Here is a 20,657-nt window from a genome sequence, read left to right on the forward strand (position 1 = left end):
GCTGAAAGCCCCTGCCCTATTTTTATTTTTTTCAAAGGCTGAGCTTTCGTTAATTATAATACATAGAGTTAACCTAACCTGACCCACCCTAGTAGTAAGTACCCAACCCTAACCTAACCATATACACCTTGCTGAGTTGTTCCTGGAGGAGAGTAGTTCAATTTTTATTGATATAAATATATATATATATATATATATATATATATATATATATATATATATATATATATTTGTGATAGTCCAAGCCTTAATGTGGTTAGCTGGAAATTTAGGCAAACGCCGCATAGTATGGCGCACCCAGAAACAATAGCGAGTGTTGCATCCTAAGCTAGCCCCTTGGGACCATCTTATATCTGTGTGACATTTCACTATAAAAAGGAAATCTCAATAGATCCCTATATACTTCATCTAAAAGAAATTTAAATATATATATCTATATATATCCCCTCTCCAAAAAAAAAAGAAATATAACTTTAGTTAGGTATACAAGGGAACATTCTAATGGTTAGAATTTGATATTACTCCAAATTAGGAATATTGAACTCAAATCTTTAGACAAGAGAGGCTTCATCAATACGAGAGAAAACTACCTCCCACTGTATAATTCAAAACCCAACGAGTTCATGTACTAAGAAAGACCTCAATTCTTTCAATTGAGACATATGTCATGTTTGTTTTGCATCATAATCATTACAAAATAAATAGAATTTTTCTATGGAGTAAATTTTGTCGAGAAAAGTGGTTTTCGATGAAAAATTTAGCTTTTTCGATGGAAATTTTCAATGTAAAAAATTGTTTTTAAAGTGAATTGATATTTTCAAATGTTACCTTTCGGTAAGATGTTTTCTCGAACTTGGAAAGGACATGAAACCAGTCTGAACTTCATTATACATTACAACTTAATATAGACATTACAAAAGTATTTTTGAAAAGACCAACAATAAATTACTCTTGCGCGTGTGTGTGTATTGTATATATTAAGAAATGGAAAGAGGAGTAGAAACAAAAGTTTATTTGCATCCAATCTTTTTTTTTTCTTTAATTTCCTCTTAAAAAGAGAGAAAAAGGGTAAGAAACTTTGTGGAGTTAATTGACAAAAGAGCATTAATAAGCAAAAAAATTATCATTCCCAATTTATTATGAATTATTATTTTATATACATTATCGATGAAGTTTTTAAACTTCGTAAACGAAATTAGAAGATTGTTACATGTCCCATTATGCTATATTAAGAAAATTCATAAATTAAAACATAAACTTATAATCAATTTCATGTTAGTTAAGTTACAATAAAAAAGAGTCTAATTTGTTATTTTAAAAAAAAAAAAGAAAAAGAAAAAGAATTTATCTAATTTGTTAGTATTCTTTGCTCTTTAGAAAAGTAGACAAGTAAATTGGTACTTAATAGGGTTAGTAAAGAACGTAGATTTGAAATTAATGAAACAAAGAAAGTGTTAAAACGGAAATTGAAAGTCCAATCAATTGTCACACAATATATAAATATAAAGTTTGGAACAGTGCTTCCATTTCCAAGGCATAAAAGTGAGGACAAAAGGAAAAGTAGGTAGAGAAAAAGCCGCTTAAGGACGGCCACAACAAAGACTGCTACTTTGCCGGCTCTCTCTCTCTTCTCTGTTTTGCCCACATTTCCTCGTAAAAAACCAAACCAATTTTTTTTTTTTCTCATTCCTTTTAAACCCTTCTCATTGGATGACCTTTACCGCTTATTCTTTTTCCTCTCTTTCTTTCCCGGACTCTTTAAACGTTTTTCAGAGAGAGAGAGTGTGTGTGTCTACTTCTCTTTAGCTCAGCTTTCATGGCGAAAATCTCACAGAAAACCCAGAAGAACAGTACTGATCATGAAAACGGTACTACTGCTACTGTTGCAAAGCCTACAACCAAAGTGAAACGGACTCGCAAAAGTGTTCCCCGTGACTGTCCTCCCCAACGCAGCTCGGTTTATAGAGGTGTTACAAGGTTAACAATCCATAACCAACATGTTTCATTTTCCCGGATTTCTATTCCTCTTAAACTTCTGTTCTGACTTTTGGTTTTCTTTATTGAGTTAGGCACCGATGGACAGGGCGGTATGAAGCTCATTTGTGGGATAAGAATTGCTGGAACGAGTCACAGAACAAAAAAGGAAGACAAGGTAATGATCTTCTTCTTTCTCCCTTAGCCATGTTTATTTAACACTTGTATGTTGTTGATCACTGATAATTCAATTGATGTTGCTGATATTGATGGTACCGGCGACGACGAAATGGAACTGGAATGCAGTATATCTAGGTGAGTTTACCACCTGATGATCATCTTCTTTTTCTCCTCCATCTTTAACATATAGACTTGTCATTTCAAGAAACTACTTGCCATATTTCTTTCTTTTGCCTGCATTAGATTTATGGTATTATTATTGAAGGGATTTAATGGTTGTAATGAATTTTCCGGGTTAGGTGCTTATGACGATGAAGAAGCGGCAGCACATGCCTATGACTTGGCAGCATTGAAGTACTGGGGACAGGACACTATCCTTAATTTCCCAGTATGTTTCCCATGCCACCGATAGACTTTTTTTTTTTTCTCATCTTTTTGTGGAAAGTATTTTCCTTCCTTTTGATTGGTTTGGTGTTGAAGCTGTTGAATCCTGAGGAAGGTTTCTTTTATTATGTTTTGATTGTAGGTATCAACTTATGAAAATGAGCTCAAGGAAATGGAGGGTCAATCAAAAGAAGAATATATCGGATCTTTGAGGAGGTAAGGAAAAACTTTTTCTTCTACTGACCAGGAAATTGTTACAAGTAAATTCGAATCTTGTACAATATAATTTGTTAGGGATTCTAAATTCGTGGATCTTATCCGATTTTAAGGAGGAGTAAATATATCTGTACCGTTAAATTCAATCCTACTGGTTTGGAAATGATAAAAATTTGACCTTTTTTTTTTAATTCATTTATTTTTTGGGATTTAATTCACAGGAAAAGCAGTGGTTTTTCTCGTGGAGTGTCAAAGTATAGAGGCGTTGCCAGGTAAGAATTAGTTTTCCGTCCACACTTTTAGTTGAAGTAATGAGTTGAATGTTGTACTTTGATATGTCGAGTGAGCCAACCATGCATGCGTCGCAATCTATATATCTAGCTGTAAAAATTAATTTTCCTCTTATGGGGCTTTATATGGCTTTATAACTCCTTCATCATTTTGTTGCAGGCACCACCACAATGGAAGATGGGAAGCACGAATTGGCAGAGTATTTGGCAACAAATATCTTTACCTTGGAACATACGGTAATTAATTTACTTGCTCCTAATTAAAACGCTCTTTCTCTCCCGGGTTGCAGGGATTCGAACCCAACTCGTGAAGTAGGACTATGTCAAATTTTCAGATGCATTAAATTTTTTCCTACTATTGTTTTGCTTTAGCCAAATGAAAGAATTATGTATTGAAATACATTGGTCTCCTACGTATAGAAAAAGAATTAGTGTTAGTTTTAGTATTGCTCAATTAGCATTGACTAGTTAATTTAGTCAATAGAAAACTCTCATATACCTTAATGAAATGACAATTACTTTTACTGATGATACTTAAGTTGTAAACTTACTAATCAATTATAGGTTGAGATGCAATAAGTAACCATATGCATATAATTTGGTTAAAATGGTATCTATTTTGTTTGACAAATAAAAAATATCTCCAATAGTATGTGGCAGATTATATATATATATATATATAAATGACCTCCATAGAAGTACAACTATAGTACCTTGTCCTTCCTGTCAAAAGGAAGATAAAATTGTAGTACCTGAACTTTATGCACAGAATTCCCTTAGCAACTTCAGTTGACAGGGCAGGCAGACAGAAAGTTATGATTGTACCAAGAGTCAATGTCAATCAAATTTAATATAGCCAAGACTCCAAATTAATTAATACAGTTTTAATCTGTTTTGGTACATAATAAAATAAATTTCTATATAGTATTTGAGACATAGTTAAATACGGACCGAACAAGTCAGACTAAGCGAAAACGATGAAAGTGAATTTGTAATCAAATCCAGTTGGTTGCGATATAGTTCACCAAACCTCAACTGCCTTCTCAGCTGTATTTAAGATTCGAAAAGTCATTGGGAGTAAATCTCCAACCCTCCACCGAAATCTGCATGCAAATTTAGTTCTCCACTTTATTATTTATGTCTTCACTTTTAATTCTTAAACTACCACTGATTTTTTTTCTTTTTATTATTTTTCAGCTACTCAAGAGGAAGCAGCTACTGCATATGACATGGCAGCCATAGAGTACCGAGGACTCAATGCAGTCACAAACTTTGACCTTAGCCGATACATCAAATGGATACGTCCAAATCACCAAAGTAACCCTAACAACTCGGAAAACCCTCAACAAATCCTTAATGGTGACACCAATTCAACCCCAAGCCCTAACCATGACAATATTGGAATAGGGTTTTCCATCCAACCTCAAAGCTATAGTACTAGTGAAACCTCGATGACGACTCCACCGCGACTCGATGGCGAAGGTGGTGGTGGCGGTGCCGGTAATGATAACAGTGCCTCAGCATCATCAGCACTAGGGCTTTTGTTACAATCATCAAAATTTAAGGAAATGCTAGAGCGAACCTCGGCCACTAATTGTCCATCAACACCACCGGAGCGGGATCTACCTCGTCGAAGCTTTCCGGACGACATTCAAACCTACTTCGATTGTCAAGATTCTAGCAGCTACACTGAAGGTGATGATATTATTTTTGGCCACCTAAATCCATTCGCAACACCAATGTTTCATTGTGAACTTGATGGTTAAGAGTCAAAACAAACTTTTTTGGAGAAAAATAAGTCTATCCTTATGGTATGAACGCTTTTAGAATATGTGAATATATTAAAGGTAAGGATAGTAACGGGGAAGGACAATGAGCAACAAGAGTAAGGTGAAGGGGGCAATTAGATTTTTTTTTTTTATTAATATTAAATGCTTTTCTTCGTTCGTTTTAAATTTGGAAAAAGGGAGTTTAGTTATTTGTATTGGTTCATTTAAATGTAGATAAAGATGAAGATAGACATTCATTTGTCACAGATTCTTAATAAATAGCATTGGCATTTTAGAGCCTCTTTTTCACATTTGTTTTTCTATTGCAATGTAAAATCTTCATTTATATATATCTTCTTGTTTTACTGAACATTGGAGAACATGGAGTAGTCACTCTTGTTGGGAGATAGTAGTTGACCAGACACTGGATCTTAAGATAGAGATCAAGTAGGAATAAAATGTGTCAATCATTTACATAACATTTTATTTTCATTCCTGATTTTTGAAATTCAATTTTAAACTTTTTTATTTTTAAAAATAATGATAAATCTATATGTTTCATCAAGTCCTGTTAAAAATTAACAAAATTTATCACTTCAATGTCATGTGGCATAAATTTCAATCTAAAAAATCGAGCACGAGTCTGCCTTTTATCATCATGTGGATACAATGGCGGAAGTGGTAACGGTCTAGTTTTTTTATTTTTTATTATTTTATGTATAAAATTTGAAATATATAAATTTATATTTTTATACAATTACCCTTCAGTTACTTTTCTTACAAACTATTAGATCCGTCACTAGGTAGATATTCACATGATAAAAATTTATGTCATGCCATGTCCGCGTTTATGTGGTGTTGAAATGACAAATTTAGTTGGATTTTAATAGTGGTTGATAAAATAGATGTATTTCAAGTATTTTAAAAAAAAAATCACAAATCTAGAAAGTGAATGAAAATTAAATTTGCATAATCTGGTACAATTTTCTGGATAAGTAAGTTGCTGAGAGGACTCTCTGCCTAAGGTACGTATTGTCTGGGAATCGTCCCAACTATGAGCTCTTGGTGAAAGGTCGACGCTACTGACACAGAGGATGGTTATGGCTGGAAGGGTGAGGCAATTGGTATTTGGAAGGAAGGGGTCACACCTGTGGTGCAATAATTAATTAGGTCGACCCCGTACTATTTTTCCTTGCATGAAATGAATCGGTGCTCCTCAACCTTTTAAATAAATTTCATTTCGATCCCTACCTTCTCTCAATTTCTTATTTCAATCACAAACTTTTTTAAAGCATTAAAATTTGGTTCTTCTGTTAGATAATTCCGTTTAATTTGGATGGAAAGTACCGCTGCTTAATTACAATAATAACCATCTTAATTTTTAACATTTGGACATTTCTCTTTTTTTTTCTTCTAATAGTGTTATTTAACAATAAGACATTATTGGAATAACAACAAGAGGTTAGGATTTAAATGGAAAGATTGAAAGGTTAGGGACAAAATAAAACATTTCCCAAGCATGGCGCTAAAGAAAAGCCCAGGAATCACAAGAGGATCATCCCACCACAACCAGATACAAACTATCTATACTTTATCCTTCCCTCTCATGCATCTCAAAATCTAACACTTTTTTTTTTTTTTTTTGGTTTTTGAGAAAAATTGTATAAAATCTTCCATAAAACAGAAAGGGAAAAGTTGGTTTTCATAATTAATAATGAAAATTGCGTATGAAATGAAAGCATATTCTATCAAGAATATCAAGACATGTTACACGTTTTTTTTTTTTTTATCTTTCACACGCACACGCACGCGCGCGCACACACACACACACATATATATATATATATCAATAAAATAAAAAAAAATAACATATACTCAAAAAGTCTTCATTAAAGCAAATGAAAGCCCTTTAATTAATTTCATTTTCTTGGATAGTGGTTGAGTGAGATCCCAAGATGCCTCTGTATTTTTTCCATGAAAAACATCAATCCAAGAAAACACACAAAACGTGATCAACAAGAAGAAGAATGCGTGTGTTTATCCCCTATTTCACATTGCACCCAATGAAGCACAAGCTATACTAATGGATAGTAAATGCAATAGCTACCTAGTTGATTACAATTTACAGCAGATAGCTAAGGAGGAAAATCTTCTAGCATCGTTTCATTATACTTGAAACACCAATATGACTGATCAATTCTTAGTGAATTTTTTGTTCTCTCTCACCTTCGAAGTGATGTTTGTATAGCTTGACCCAAGGTTTAAGAAACTCATGGCTAGCTGTTGCTGCCTTTAGTTAACAGTTTGGTAATAGTAAGTAGTACCCTAGAAGAAGCTAGAAAGTTGCAATTTGTAGGTAATTGTCATACGTACATGTGCAGGGCATGGTCAACTATAATATGGAAGACAAAAACAAAAGACATGGAAATCAACACATTGCGTTGTTCGTTAGAAGTTGAAGAAGTGATTTAAAAAGGACGCTGTGGAGATGGGAATTAGGCTCTCCTACTTTTCCATGTTCATAATTGCGCAAACGCAACAGACAGCCAGAGGCAGGGGCAGGGGTCCTCATGCATGAATCTTGACTACTTCAGCTGTCAAGGTCAGGAGCGTTTCAGGTTGAGACCCCATTTCATTTCTCATACTACTCTTAATTCCCTCACGTTTCATGTTTCATGGTTTCACAAGCCAAAAGGATATTGGAAAACGCATTGACTTCTCGATACCTTATGCTCTACGCCCCTCTCTCTCTCCCTCTCCCTCTCCCTCTCCCTCTCATGTTTGTATACACTTGAAAACGATTCATTTACTTGGTTTCATGATTAAGGCTCGTATTAAAAAATTTTATGTTCTTTCTTTTTTTAAAAAAGAAAAAAGTGAATTTATTAATCTCTATATTATATGTCATTACTAATCTCTATCATGTTTACAGTAAAATGACATATAAAGTTGGTATAGATAAAGAACATGTACATTTATCAAAAACCGGCCACTCAAATGAAATTAGTGGCTATACACACAAGGAAACAACCTAACAACAAGAACTAACTCAAATGTACAAAATCAACCCCTAAGCTAGCTTCATAAAAAATATATATATACAAAAAAATAAGTAAAAAAATGCATAATGCTTTAAAAAATCTCAAAACTACTCAAAAAAATTTAAATATTTTTTTATTGTGTTTAATGAAGTTTTTGTACTTTTATTTTGAATTAAATAAATTTTTATTAGTAACGGTTGAATAATTGTTATTAATTATATCACTATTTATCATTTTATGCTCACATGACTGGGGGTGGGCAATGGGACCATACTTAAAGGACCAAATGGACCAATCATTTTTAAAAAACCGACCAAAACTGACCAAATATAAAGGAAAACCAAACCGACTAAATATACAGCAGGTTTGGTTGGTCTAATTTTGGACCAATTGACCAAAATTTTATCATTTTTTTTACAAATTATAATATTAAAACTTATAAACTTCATCCATAATTATATATATATATATGAAATTAATGATATAACTTATATGTTATAATGTTTATATCAAAGTTATATATATAACTTATATGTAAATAAATATATATAACTAATATTAAATTGTTATGATTATAATTTGCATATGTACATATAATACCTAAATATATTTTAAGTATATTATTAACTAAGTTTACTATCAATTCTTTTTAATATATATTAAAAATATTATATATATTTATATATATATATAAATATATATAAAAAAACTAATTAGATTTTTTGGATGGATTGATCCAAAAATTTTAAAACCAAGAACCGACCAAAAAATCAATTGAACCAAATATTTTGGACCAATTAGATCGAGAACCATTTTACCCAAATTACATTTAATTAGGGTGGATTAATTTATCTGAATTGATTTTGCCCACCGTTACACATAACAGTGACATGAAAGTTGAAAAATGACACATGACACTATAATCATACCACATAAATATGTCATGTCACTATTTATTACAACATATCAACACACCACGTTAGCACCACGTGACATAAAATGACAAGTTACATTACAACTAACCACAATTAATGAACCGTTAGTCATAAGAGTTAATTTGATACAAAAAAAAAAAAGCACAAGAATTTGATTGAATGTAATAAAAAATTATTTAAATTTTTTTAGATAAAATAAGAGTTTTTTTTAATACTATGCTTAAAAATATTAATCAAATAGAGTCTTAAACACAAAATCTTCACAATGAGAAAACCTTGTCAGTTTTGTCTTAAAATAAGCAGGAATGAGAAGGAAGTTTCCTTATGAGACTACCTACATAAATCTTTGTAAGAAATTGCATCTTTGAACTTTCGTCACTGAAATAAAATAACAAGTCGACAAAAGGAGATTTGAAGCTAAGTAATGCAGTACTGGGTTGGAAGCTGTTGAAGAATACATTTGGTTCCACATTGCTGGGGTCTTTCAAATCAAATGAAAGGTGACAAAGACCGCTGAAAACGAACCCCAAAGCTCATGGCAAACTCTGATTCTTATTAGTCATGCAAAAAGAAACTACAACTGTTTTGAAGCAGCAGATAAAATTCAACTGCTGATCATGCATGCAGTTGCTACACATGGAAAGAGCAGTTGGAAGATCAAGAATCTTCATCACTCCCTCTCCCCATCACCTTTTTGGCAGGATGACATTGTCTGTCTCTAAGGAGGGAAAATAATTTTAAAATACATTGCTATCACCTAGTCTTCATGACAGCATAAGATGGTAAACATTTAAGCAAAATGGCTGTTGAATTCAATATACACAAGTCAAGAGGAAAGGAATAAACCATCTTTTCTGCATGGAAGAACAAATAATTAATTCAAATGAATCTGTGTAATTATATCTGAAATTACATAGAAACATGACACTAGTGGACCAAGGATAAATTAGGATCAGTGGGGAATTAGAAGGCAATATTTGCATTGAAGCTATGATTCTTAAACACTAATCATCATCAAAGCTTCTTTAATCTTAATATAGCTTCTCATGCTTAAACAAATATGGTCACCTTTCCTTCACTAATGTGAGGCAGAAAAGCTCCAGGATGAAGACTTGGGAATTGAAAAAATTTTGGTTCAGAGGTTGAACTACGAACGGCCATGGACTTCAATTACATTGCGCAACAAAGCTTTGAATCAATTGAAGCCAAGCAAATACAGAATGCTTGGTAGCCTGTCAATGGATATCTGCATAAGAAAGAAATATAACATATGTTTTAATTTTTCTTCGTTCTTGACTTCTAAATGCTTGTGTTAAATGTCAAGATCAAAATATTTTCCTTTAATGCAACACATGAAATTCAGAAACCGGGTTGAATGGTACCTGAAATCCATAACATACTTGTATCTGTCCACCCTGCCAAGCTGCAGAATTGTTTGCCTTCCATTCTCCTAGAATACATAGCCAAGTTAAAATAATTCCATACCCTAATGTAAAAGGGCCTCTAGATTCAAAATCACACAGATATAAGTACACAAGTTCTGTATCACATGCATTCATGTCTGTGATATGTCCTGTGAGTGTTGGTGGTGTGCATGCGTGTGTGTGTGTGTGTGTGTGTGTGTGTGTGTGTGTTTTTGACATGAGTATTGTATGTGCATAACTAATTCTTAATTATGTCATTCTTAGGACCAAACTCAAGAAATTTATGATACCTCAAATGTCAGCTGAAAATTCTTTACTGAGCTTTGTATTCTGAGTCCAGCTCTTCCCCTATCTCTGAAGTCTAACTCATATTTTTTCAGCATCTGACTCAAATCAAAGCAATTTAATGATTAAAAAAAACCTGAAGTCCAAAACCTCAATTCTGTATGATGAGAAAATACACCTTTACAAATTCTTACGTTGTTGTAACGAGGAATCCTTGAGAATAACTTGTGAATTTTATCCATTTTCCCCTCCCAGTCCTTAGGTAGTCCACTAATATGTTGCATCTACATAAAAACAAATAGATTATCCAACTTATTTTCTTTGAACTCCATAATAGTTAAAAATAGAGGATACAAAAAATCACAATGGGAGAGTAAAAGATAACTTATTAAGAGGGGAAAACTTATATAAATGAATCTTTTTAAATACCTGAGTCACATTCTTCATCTGCATTGATTGGTGCTTAGGTATATACACCTTCATGCTTCGGTAATTTCCAGTCCAGGTGACTATGGTTGGCATGAACCTGCAGAAATTAATAAAAAGAATAACCACAAAATGGAGAGAGTGAGAGAAAATGAATCTCACAGAGAGGGGATGCTGTGCTTACGTTATGACACCCAGGAGAGGATTAGACTGTTTGTTCAATGACTTGGTGCGACCAGCCTACAATCAAGCAAATTATTAACCAATTGAAGTAAGAATTATTTCCCTATCTTTGATTGCCATTTTCTACAGACTCATAGTACAGTTTAACCTTTTTAGAGATCAAACCTGATCCCATATATTGTATTTTGATCCGATGAGGTTAGCTGTCATGAGTCCAATGTAACTATCATCAGAATTAGACAGTATCCCTTTTGTATTCTGAGCTATGGAGAACATTGATTTCCCATTCTGTCGCTTGTGATAAGCTACTGCTAGTTTCCGATCCTGTCTTCCTTGACCTTCCTATTAAATTAACATGAAAACAGATCCACAGATAGAAAAGGATATGGTAAATGATTTTTGCACAATCTGAACTTAAATTACCAGTTAATTATTGACAGAAAAGACAAAAAGAAAGAAACAAAAGAATGCTGGAACCAGTAAACAAACCCAGGCAGGAGATTTAAAAAGGCATGCAGAAGTCACAGAGGAAGTTACTGATGAAATCTAGGCAAAGATACCATGATAGCTATTTTATGACTACTTACACTAAGTAATCATTACAAATAAAAATAGTATACTGGTTTTTACAAAAGTTATGACTTGTGAATCTAACACTTTCTGTCAACTAGAAGAGTCAGAAACAATGATTTCATGTTCGAATTTTCAGAAACTTAATTTGCAGAAAGGAGAACAGAATTTGCAATATCACCTCTATGATAACTTGTATTTGACACAACAAAAGAGTCAAAGGATTAAAATAGAAGATCCACAAAAATAGAATAAAAGTATTTTTTGTTTATAGATCCTTCTTTATTTTACTATCTTAGAAGACCTATTACATTTTCTTTTAAAGTTTCATAAGTAATTTACTTGGGAAAAATATTTTATTCATACTATATATAATTGCCACCTAGCTTCTCCCGATTTCAATGTATCTAATTGTTGATCATCATTATCTTTTACCTAACTCGAAACTTGTTACTTTTTCTATAATACTACAAATACAATATACTAAAACTAAAATATTCTCATTTTTTGTTCAATTTTTCCTCATTTTTTGTTCAATTTTTCCTCATTTTTTATGTTTCATAAAAGATTTTCTTTTTAAAACATTTTAGCTATTAAAATTATGTCCTCTTTAGTTTTTGTTTACAACTAGTAAATGGATAATTGGTCTGCAACCAAAAACTTGAGGAGAAACTTGGAGGAAAAAGTACTTTTGAAACTTGTAGCTGTACATTAATCTGTAAGAAGTTTAACAATTTAGTTACAAAGAAACAAATGAAAAGTTCTCTGATTCTAATGAGATAAAAGATAACTACAAACTCAAACACTTGATTGCCGATTCTATGCTTGTCTTAATAAATAAATACTGACTCACTTGTATTAAATTTCACTGGACTTAAAAGTAGGATTTCATTAGAATCTCTTTTTATAGTTAGGCGATATTTCTAGCTCATTTTCATGACCTCACTCAGTCAGTGGGGTACCTTTGGCCATTGCCCTGATCAACTACCCTGCAAGTATTTGTAGTAGACCACTAGTTGTTCAATGTCATGCAGGCAAAGTGCCTTGGAATGAACCATCCAAAAATACTCCTAAGCAACATAGAATATTGAAAATTTAAATGAATGGATTCTGAGGGCTGATCCAGATGATCAGGATATAGATGTTACTAGAACCCTAGCAAGTCTGATGAGAAAAAAAATTCTCCCAACAACTCAAAAAAGGTAGGCAAAATTCTTACAAGTCATGGAGATCTTACATTGGTATAAAGTGAATACAGAGTACCACCCGCGAATCCTTCTGGTGAGGATTCCTTCACAATAACACAAGTACATCTGCCTATGTCCAGCGGCAACGGCCTGCACAACAAGGCCCTATAACAAAAGACACCAAACCAAAACGATTTGGAAAAGGAAATAAAAAGAAGGATCAGTCACAGGTCGATAAATCCAGAATTAGAGTCAAAAGAACTTCATATATAAAACCATGGTCATCATGATCATTTGATTAAAGGGTATAAGTTATACAGGCCATCCTTCCCATTTTCCCACTAAAGACAAGCTTTTCTTTTCTGTTCAAATACATATCCACTAGACCTTCAGGCTTCAGCTATAAAATGATATACTTTAAAATTAGAATTTCAAACTTTAACTTTCAGAATACCCGACATTAGAGTAAAAATATGGATCAGAAAAACTTGTTAAAAATATATTACGAGTAAAACCAGTAGGCTATATACAGACACTAACCTGTTAGGCAATGTAGACCAAGAAGAAGCTGGGGCAGCCTCAGAATCTGAATAATCCCAAATGTTCAAAGAATTAGAATTCTCTGAATCAATGGGGTCCCATAACTTGCACCCAAAAGCCTTGTCAGGCTCATTCATTTGCATACAGAACTGAAGGGATGACTCTTTCAAGACCTTCCCGGTAGACAAAGACTTGTAACTTGAAACTTCTTTGGAAGCATCAAAAGTACCAATAGTTGACAAAGATTTCAAATGAGTGATCCTTTTGGCCACTGAAGAAGATGATGACGACGACCCATTATTTGTTGTAGGAGCTGCATTTTCTTTGCCAACACCAAAGAAAACATTTTCTTTGTTGTCTGTAAAGGTTGCATGGTTCCCTTCACTGCAGCTGCGGCTGTGTTTGAGGTCAGTGAGAGGGTTGACATAAGGAGAAGTGTATGAAGCTTGACGCTGAACTAAAGGTTCCTTGAAATCACTCATTTTGCAGTTTGAGAAGGCAAAGACAGGTTCAGAATTCTGGGTTTTTGTTAGAAATCTTGAAAACCAGTCATTCGTTTGAGAAGGGAAGTAGGAAAGTAAATCAATGAGAAGGGAGCAGAGCACGAGGCCTGCGAGGCATCAACTACTCCTAAGTACAGCTTTAATCCGGGGTTCAATCCACGTGGCAGAAATCAGGGAGGCGATGGGTTTGTTGTACAAAGAAAAAAGGTTTGAATTTGAAAGGGCATAGGGAAATGTGTGGGCCGTCTGGGTTTGGTGACATCAACGGTAACTATTCAAAGCTCGTTGTCCTTTTGTGTATGAATATGTTGGAAATTGAGAAAGGGGATTGGTTTATTCTACATGGACGAGAAGCGGGAACAGGGTTTCAAACTTTGAATACGAAGGTAAGCCGCCCGCCTTTCCCATGAGGTGATGCTTGTGCTTATAAGCTTGAAAATTAAATTTTTATATTTAACAAAGTAATAGTAACATATTAAAAAAATATACCATAAATAAAATATGTAAATAATTAAAAATAATATTTTATATATTGAAAGTGAAATTTTTAAGCTAAAATACTTATATATGATAATTTAGTTATTATGTTAATTTATAAGTATAAGAAGAAATTATGAAAAATATCAACTCGTAGGATCATTTAAAAATAATTTTTAATATAAAATTAACTATTTTTATTCAATTTTTATCATAACTGAACAAAAATACCTTTAAAATCATTTCAAATAAATTAAATCATTTATTACAATTTTTTTTTTTGATTTCTCTCTTCGATATTCACGTGCATTACTCCTTATTTCTCTTTCATCATCCAACCCTCTCTAATTTTATCACTTTCTTCTCTCTCTCACATCCATCTATTGTGCTCTCGTTTTCTCTATCCTGAAACTCTAATTTTATCGATTTTTCTTTCTCATCCTTCTACTGTGCTCCCAATTTTTCCCTTCCGCCATTCAACTCTCTTTAATTTTACTATCATTGCCATCCCTCTTTGTTTATTTCTCGTCATGTTGTCGTCGATTTACAGACCAAAGAGTAGAAATGATATTAATGTATGTTTTTAGGATTTATTTTTTTACATTCACAAAACCTTAATGGCACGTTTGGTACGGGGAATAGCTATGTTATTCTCCCTCTATTCCCGGTCATTTCCTATTCCTTCGTTTGGTACCAAATTGAAATACGGAATAGCAATTCCGCAGGAATAAAAATTCTGTCAAATAGGTTAAAAGTCAGTAATAGCTATTCCCTTCCCCCTCCCCAGTAATAGCTATTCCATGGCTCATGAAATAGCTTTCAAATATATAATGACCAAAATAGCCCTTATAACCTAAAAATATTACAACCCTATACCTATAAATACTTTTTTTCTCTCATTTTCCCTTTTCTTTCTCTCTCTTCTCCCTCTCTCATTCTTTCTCTAACTGGAACTCAACACCGGCGGCGGTAACTGCGGCGACGGCGACGGCAACAACCGAATATGATCGAAAAACATCGATCTAGTCCTTTCCGACAATATTGAACCGAGATCCAGCCAGATCTGGCACTCAACGGCCAGATCTCGCCGCGAGAAGCACCGGATCTGGTGCTTCCCGACCAGATCCCACGGTTGGATCTGGCACTCCACAGCCAGATCCAGCCGTGGGGAAGCGCCGATCTGGCGCCATAGTGGCCAGATCCGGCCAAATGGTGCGCCATATCGGCGTTTTGTTACATCGGTTGCCTTTCCGGCGACCGGCCCATGAAAAAAAAAAGGCAAAAATAGAATAAAAAAGAATAAATTATTTGTAAATTTTAAAATATTAATATTTTATATATAATTGAAACATTATTAATATTAATATGATTAAAATATTAAATATTAATATTTTAAATTATTAATGTTTTATTTATTAAATTATTAATATATTTAATTTTTAATGAGTATAAATAAAAATAAAAATAAAAATTATTAATATTTTAATCAAAATAATATTAAATTATACATAAAATATTATTAATTAAAATATAAGTAATTAAATTATATTAAAATATTGATATTAAAATTATTAATATTTTAATTAATTATAAATTATTAATATTTAAAAAATAAAATAAAAAAATAATTATATATAATAAAGGGTATTTTTATCTTTTTATTTTTTATTCCTTTCTTATTCCAAAGCTATTGTTACCAACCAAACACTGTAATAAGTCATAATAATTATTCCTACTCTATTCCATTCATCATACCAAACTACATAATACTTATTCTATTCTATTCCCACCTCATTCTATTCCCACGTAATAACTATTCTATTCTATTCCTATCTATTCCGTGAACCAAACGTGCTGTAAAAATGATGAGTTGAAGTTATATAAGTGAAATCTATAAATTAGAATACTGCCCAGAGTTTTTGCATGCCATGCCTACATATAACAACTCTAATGCACTTGACGTATAACAAATCTATTAAATTTGACATAGTTTAAACATAGTATGTAATTTGATCTCTATCTTTATATTTCACTGGGATATAAAACTCTTAAAGTTAAATAACTTAAACATAATGTGTAATAACTTTTTTTTTCAACATGACATGTAACAATTTTTTTTTCCGTGTAACTTGTTCTCTATCTTTGTATTTCACTAAAACATAAACTATTAAAGTTAAACACCTTAAACATAGCGTGTAATAATTTCAATATGACGTATAATAAATTTTTTTCTTTCAACATGACATGTAACTTGGTCTTTATCATTGTGTTTCACTAAGACATAAATTCTTGAAATTAAACACCTTAAACATGGCATATAATAATTTTTTTTTTAAACATGACATGTAACAACTTTTTTTTAATATGACTTGTAACTTAGTCTTTATCTTTATATTTCACTAAGATATAAACTCTTGAAGTTAAGCATTTTAAACATGACGTGTAACAACTTTTTTTTTTTCAACATAGTATGTAATAACTTTTTTCTTAAACATGACGTGTAACAATATTATTTTTGGTAAAATGCCTCCACCCCTTAAGTTTTAATTGAAATTCTAAGCGAATTTATTAATTTTCAAAATAGACATTTTGTCTCAAAAATATTTTCTATTAAACACATTGGTCCAGTCGTTAGTCAATTGTTAATGTTTTCATTAGTTTGATGACGTGGTAATATTAAAAGATAATTTTACTCTTTATTAATTTTAAAAATTACCAATATATAATTTTATTAATTTTTCATTAATTTTAAAAAAATGTAGGCTCCCTAAGGGAGCATCGGTGCTCCCATAAGGAGCCCAATTAGGGCTTCCACCTTGAGAGTTCCAATGTTCCCTTTAGGGAGCTCGATTTGGGGTTGGGCTCCCTTAAAGAGCCTAACTGGGGCTCTCAAAGGAGCACCAAACCTAGGGCTCACTTAGAGAGCCAAATCGAGACTCTTAAGGGAGCACTAGATTTAGTGCACTCCATGGAGTGCAAGGTGGAGATGGATGGTCAGCCAGTGTAAGGGACACCACCAGTTGGCTTGAGAGAAAAAAATAATTGAAAAAAGAAAAAAAAGGCATCTTAGATATTTTATATTTAATTTTAACGTCATTTAGACATTTGGAGTGGAGTGTTCATTTTGAGAACTAATGGACTTCCGTATAATTTCAATCAAAACTTACGAATGTGAGGGTATTTTACTCTATTATTTTTTTTAAACATGGTGTGTAATTTAGTCTCTATTTTTGTATTTCATTAAGACATAAACTTTTGGAGTTAAACATCTTAAACATGACGTGTAACAAAAAATTTTTTCAATATGATGTATAACAATATTTTTTTTTTAGTTTTCTAGATTGATCTTTTCGTCGAAACTCTTGCAACAACTATTGCATACCACCATTATATCCTTAGGGTTTTAGCTATTAAAGCTTTAGGATCCTTCTATAACAACCACACCAACTAAAAAAACAAAAAAAGAAACAAGAGACTCATCAAAAACCAAAATAGTTTTGTCTTCACTTCTCTTTTTCTTTCTCTTCATTTGTTTGTTTGTGCATATAAGAGAATGATTATGACAATAACCTTTTTTTATCTTTTTGTATTTTTTTATAATTTAAATATTTTATGGTTAACTTTTGCACTTCTGTATTATTGTTCTTGAGTAGTGGTGAAGTTAATTTCTTCTTTCTCAAAAAAAAAATATTTCAACATGTGCGCTTGAGTATGAAGAGTTTTTATTAAGGGAAATTTTATTAAAAAATCTTTTCTCTTAGTTAAAAACAATTAAAATAAAAAAATTATTTTTGAAAACACTTTTATCTTGTAAGATTAAAAAAAGTTCATCCCTATATGCTATATGTCACGACCCGGAACTCCCATCGGGCCCGTGACAACAGCCGCGACGTCCCCGATAGAACTCATTACACCGAATGCCGATCAGAACCCCGTAAGGCTTAGCATCAGCTTCCGCATCTCCCCGGTGAGTGACTGTTATTAAATCTTGCATTTCAAGAAATCATAAGTTGTTTCCAAATCAAAATAATAAAATATTATTTTCTAGCTCATAGCGGCATTTTCGTCATTTTTCTTCGATAATACCGAAACTCGCCAAAAACATGATGTAAAAGCTAAATATGTTCATACATATTTTAAATCAGATAACGAAAGTATAAAATTTTTTTACAATGACACGTGAGCCCCTAACTAACCAATAAGATGCGAGTCTGTGAACCTATAATTTTGACAATGCAAGGCTAACTGAAGTCCTTGATGCAATCGGCCATCTATCGGCTATCCTGAACCTGAAATATAGGGAATTGAGGGTGGTGAGATTATAAAATCTCAGTGAGTAAACAGACACCATCTAAACTATCTAAAGGCGAGTAAATAGAGACAACTAAAAAAATAATTAACTTCAACAAATTTTTCACATCACGAATATTCATTTCAACCAAATAATCAATATGGCTCGTAAATTACTCAAAACTTGGCTCATGCCAAATCCTGTACTCGGTGACACCTGGATCAGGGGTATCCAACCCAGTCTGTCAAGGCTGTTAAAAATTTATATTTCGCATAAATCATATTTTTATTTTGAAACATAGCCGTTCTTTGGCGTTGACTGAGTCTCACTCTCACGCGGTGGTCCACGTGAAGTGCACTCAAAAAGCCCACCTCAGGAGATACCCTACGCGCCTCTACGACCGAGGTGAGAATATAAAGGAGTTTACCGTGCCCCTCTAATAGGCTGGCCCACGAAACCCCCCACCACTGCAGTAGCTAATCTTTTATCTACCACCTGATTTATAAAATTTTTTTCTGCATGACATGGCAATTTATCGCAACCTAGCCTCTCAAGGCTAAATACACAGTACAAATAATTCTAACACCAAAATCAGTTTAGCCATTCATGCTCATTTATTGTCATAAGCCATTCAATTTAAAACCATAAATTTACAACACAAGCAAGCAGTCTCCAATTACTCTATTTTCAAAACCAGTATTCAATTTTTCAGAAAATTTATAAAATTATTTTATAAAATCACAATTTCTCTTAAAACATAACAATTTACCATTTAAACTCATTTTTCATAAAATCACATAATTGTATAAAACTACTCTAGATAATTAAGACGATAATAAGTTTACTCACAGTTTCTGAAAACTAAATTTGGGTACTCCAACTATTACTCCTCGAGTGCGATTTCTTTGCCCTTGCCAGAGGATTCGCCACCTTGACAAATTGCACAATTAAGAGGTTTACTACTTTGGTACTAAACTAAAATAAACTAATTTATACTACTAATGCATGATATGAAGTGCAAAATGTCTAAATTTTGCCTAAACGAGATATTAGCCTATTTCGGTCTTTTACTCGATAAATCGATATACGTGTCCGTTTAAACTCCAAATTAATTTTTTTCAATTTCTATACCTCAATTGCACCCAAATTGACTTAATGTTCCTTAGTGTGGTGCAAATTATCAGTCCCGATAGCAAATTACAAAAATACCCCTAGTAGGTAAAAATTCATATTTTTGCTCCGAAAATTTTCATTATTTTTCTAAGCTCATAATTCATCATTATTCATCATAATTCCTTAAATAAACATCAAGATCAGCAGCCAATATTCCCCTAGAAAATTCAGCATAATGGGTTTCAATGGGAGAAAATTATTTCTCTAGCTTATTTTTGCTATATTTCAATATAACCTAACTAAAATCACTTAATTCAATTAAAATCAACCAAAACTCAAGTTCAAAACTCATCCATAGAGGTTTGGCCAGCATGGGTGTCCATACCCACTTTCTAATTTTGCATGGAAATGAGAAAAAAATACATGGGTAGTGAAAATCACAAGAAAAATCAATGAAATTTACTTTTTTAATGTTTGATTTCTTGATTTCTCTTGATTTTCCCCAAATTTTTTCAGCTAGGGTTCTTATTTCTTTTCCCCCTTTTTCTCTCCTGGTTTGGACAGCTGCAGAAGATGAGAATTCTGAAATGTTGACATTTTTAAAGGCTAAAATAATATAATATAATATTATTTTATTCATTTTTTATTTTATTAATTCCTTAAATTCTAGCCATCCATTTATTTCCAAATTTTCACCATACACTTGTCCCACATATCCATAGCTTAGATAAAATTCTCAGACTTATCCAAAGTCTTGGTGGAGTTATTTTTAAAATTTACACTTTTGCCCCTGTAAAAGTCAAAAATTATATTTTTACCCCAAAAACTTAAAAATTGCCCATAGACATATTTTTCATCCCTTATACTCA

The 20,657-nt window shown here is 32.5% G+C and overlaps 2 protein-coding genes across 2 annotated transcripts; one reads left to right on the forward strand and one right to left on the reverse strand.

Annotated features, from left to right (window-relative positions):
* The first annotated feature begins 1,596 nt into the window (after positions 1–1,596).
* LOC18595497 (AP2-like ethylene-responsive transcription factor At1g16060) lies at positions 1,597–5,122 on the forward strand. The gene is made up of 8 exons (XM_018122548.2): positions 1,597–1,977; positions 2,070–2,152; positions 2,281–2,289; positions 2,454–2,542; positions 2,681–2,754; positions 2,976–3,026; positions 3,205–3,281; positions 4,242–5,122. The coding sequence occupies exons 1-8, from the start codon at positions 1,817–1,819 to the stop codon at positions 4,808–4,810; spliced, it is 1,113 nt and encodes a 370-aa protein (XP_017978037.2). The 5' UTR covers positions 1,597–1,816; the 3' UTR covers positions 4,811–5,122.
* Positions 5,123–9,322: 4,200 nt separating this feature from the next.
* Positions 9,323–14,044, reverse strand: TLP8 (tubby like protein 8). Its single transcript, XM_007023470.3, has 9 exons — positions 13,405–14,044; positions 12,915–13,029; positions 11,273–11,449; positions 11,109–11,164; positions 10,928–11,024; positions 10,693–10,782; positions 10,504–10,596; positions 10,172–10,239; positions 9,323–10,035 (listed from the first exon to the last, which is right to left on the reverse strand). The coding sequence occupies exons 1-9, from the start codon at positions 13,884–13,886 to the stop codon at positions 9,960–9,962; spliced, it is 1,254 nt and encodes a 417-aa protein (XP_007023532.3). The 5' UTR covers positions 13,887–14,044; the 3' UTR covers positions 9,323–9,959.
* Between the last annotated feature and the right edge of the window lie 6,613 nt (positions 14,045–20,657).

This window comes from Theobroma cacao, chromosome 6 (assembly GCF_053813885.1).
Source record: "Theobroma cacao isolate CCN51 chromosome 6, ASM5381388v1, whole genome shotgun sequence".
In the NCBI taxonomy this organism is placed as follows: Eukaryota; Viridiplantae; Streptophyta; class Magnoliopsida; order Malvales; family Malvaceae; genus Theobroma; species Theobroma cacao.

Bases quoted from the DNA above. Each gene is read 5' to 3' on its own strand.
- TLP8 (XM_007023470.3), bottom strand. From the start codon at position 13,886: ATGAGTGATTTCAAGGAACCTTTAGTTCAGCGTCAAGCTTCATACACT. The intron at 13,030-13,404 runs GTTAGTGTCTGT...CTTTTGTTATAG, and splicing joins TGGTCTACATTGCCTAACAG to GGCCTTGTTGTGCAGGCCGT. The intron at 11,025-11,108 runs GTAAGCACAGCA...TAATTTCTGCAG, and splicing joins CCTCTCCTGGGTGTCATAAC to GTTCATGCCAACCATAGTCA.
- LOC18595497 (XM_018122548.2), top strand. From the start codon at position 1,817: ATGGCGAAAATCTCACAGAAAACCCAGAAGAACAGTACTGATCATGAA. The intron at 1,978-2,069 runs GTTAACAATCCA...TTATTGAGTTAG, and splicing joins GTTTATAGAGGTGTTACAAG to GCACCGATGGACAGGGCGGT. The intron at 3,282-4,241 runs GTAATTAATTTA...ATTATTTTTCAG, and splicing joins TCTTTACCTTGGAACATACG to CTACTCAAGAGGAAGCAGCT.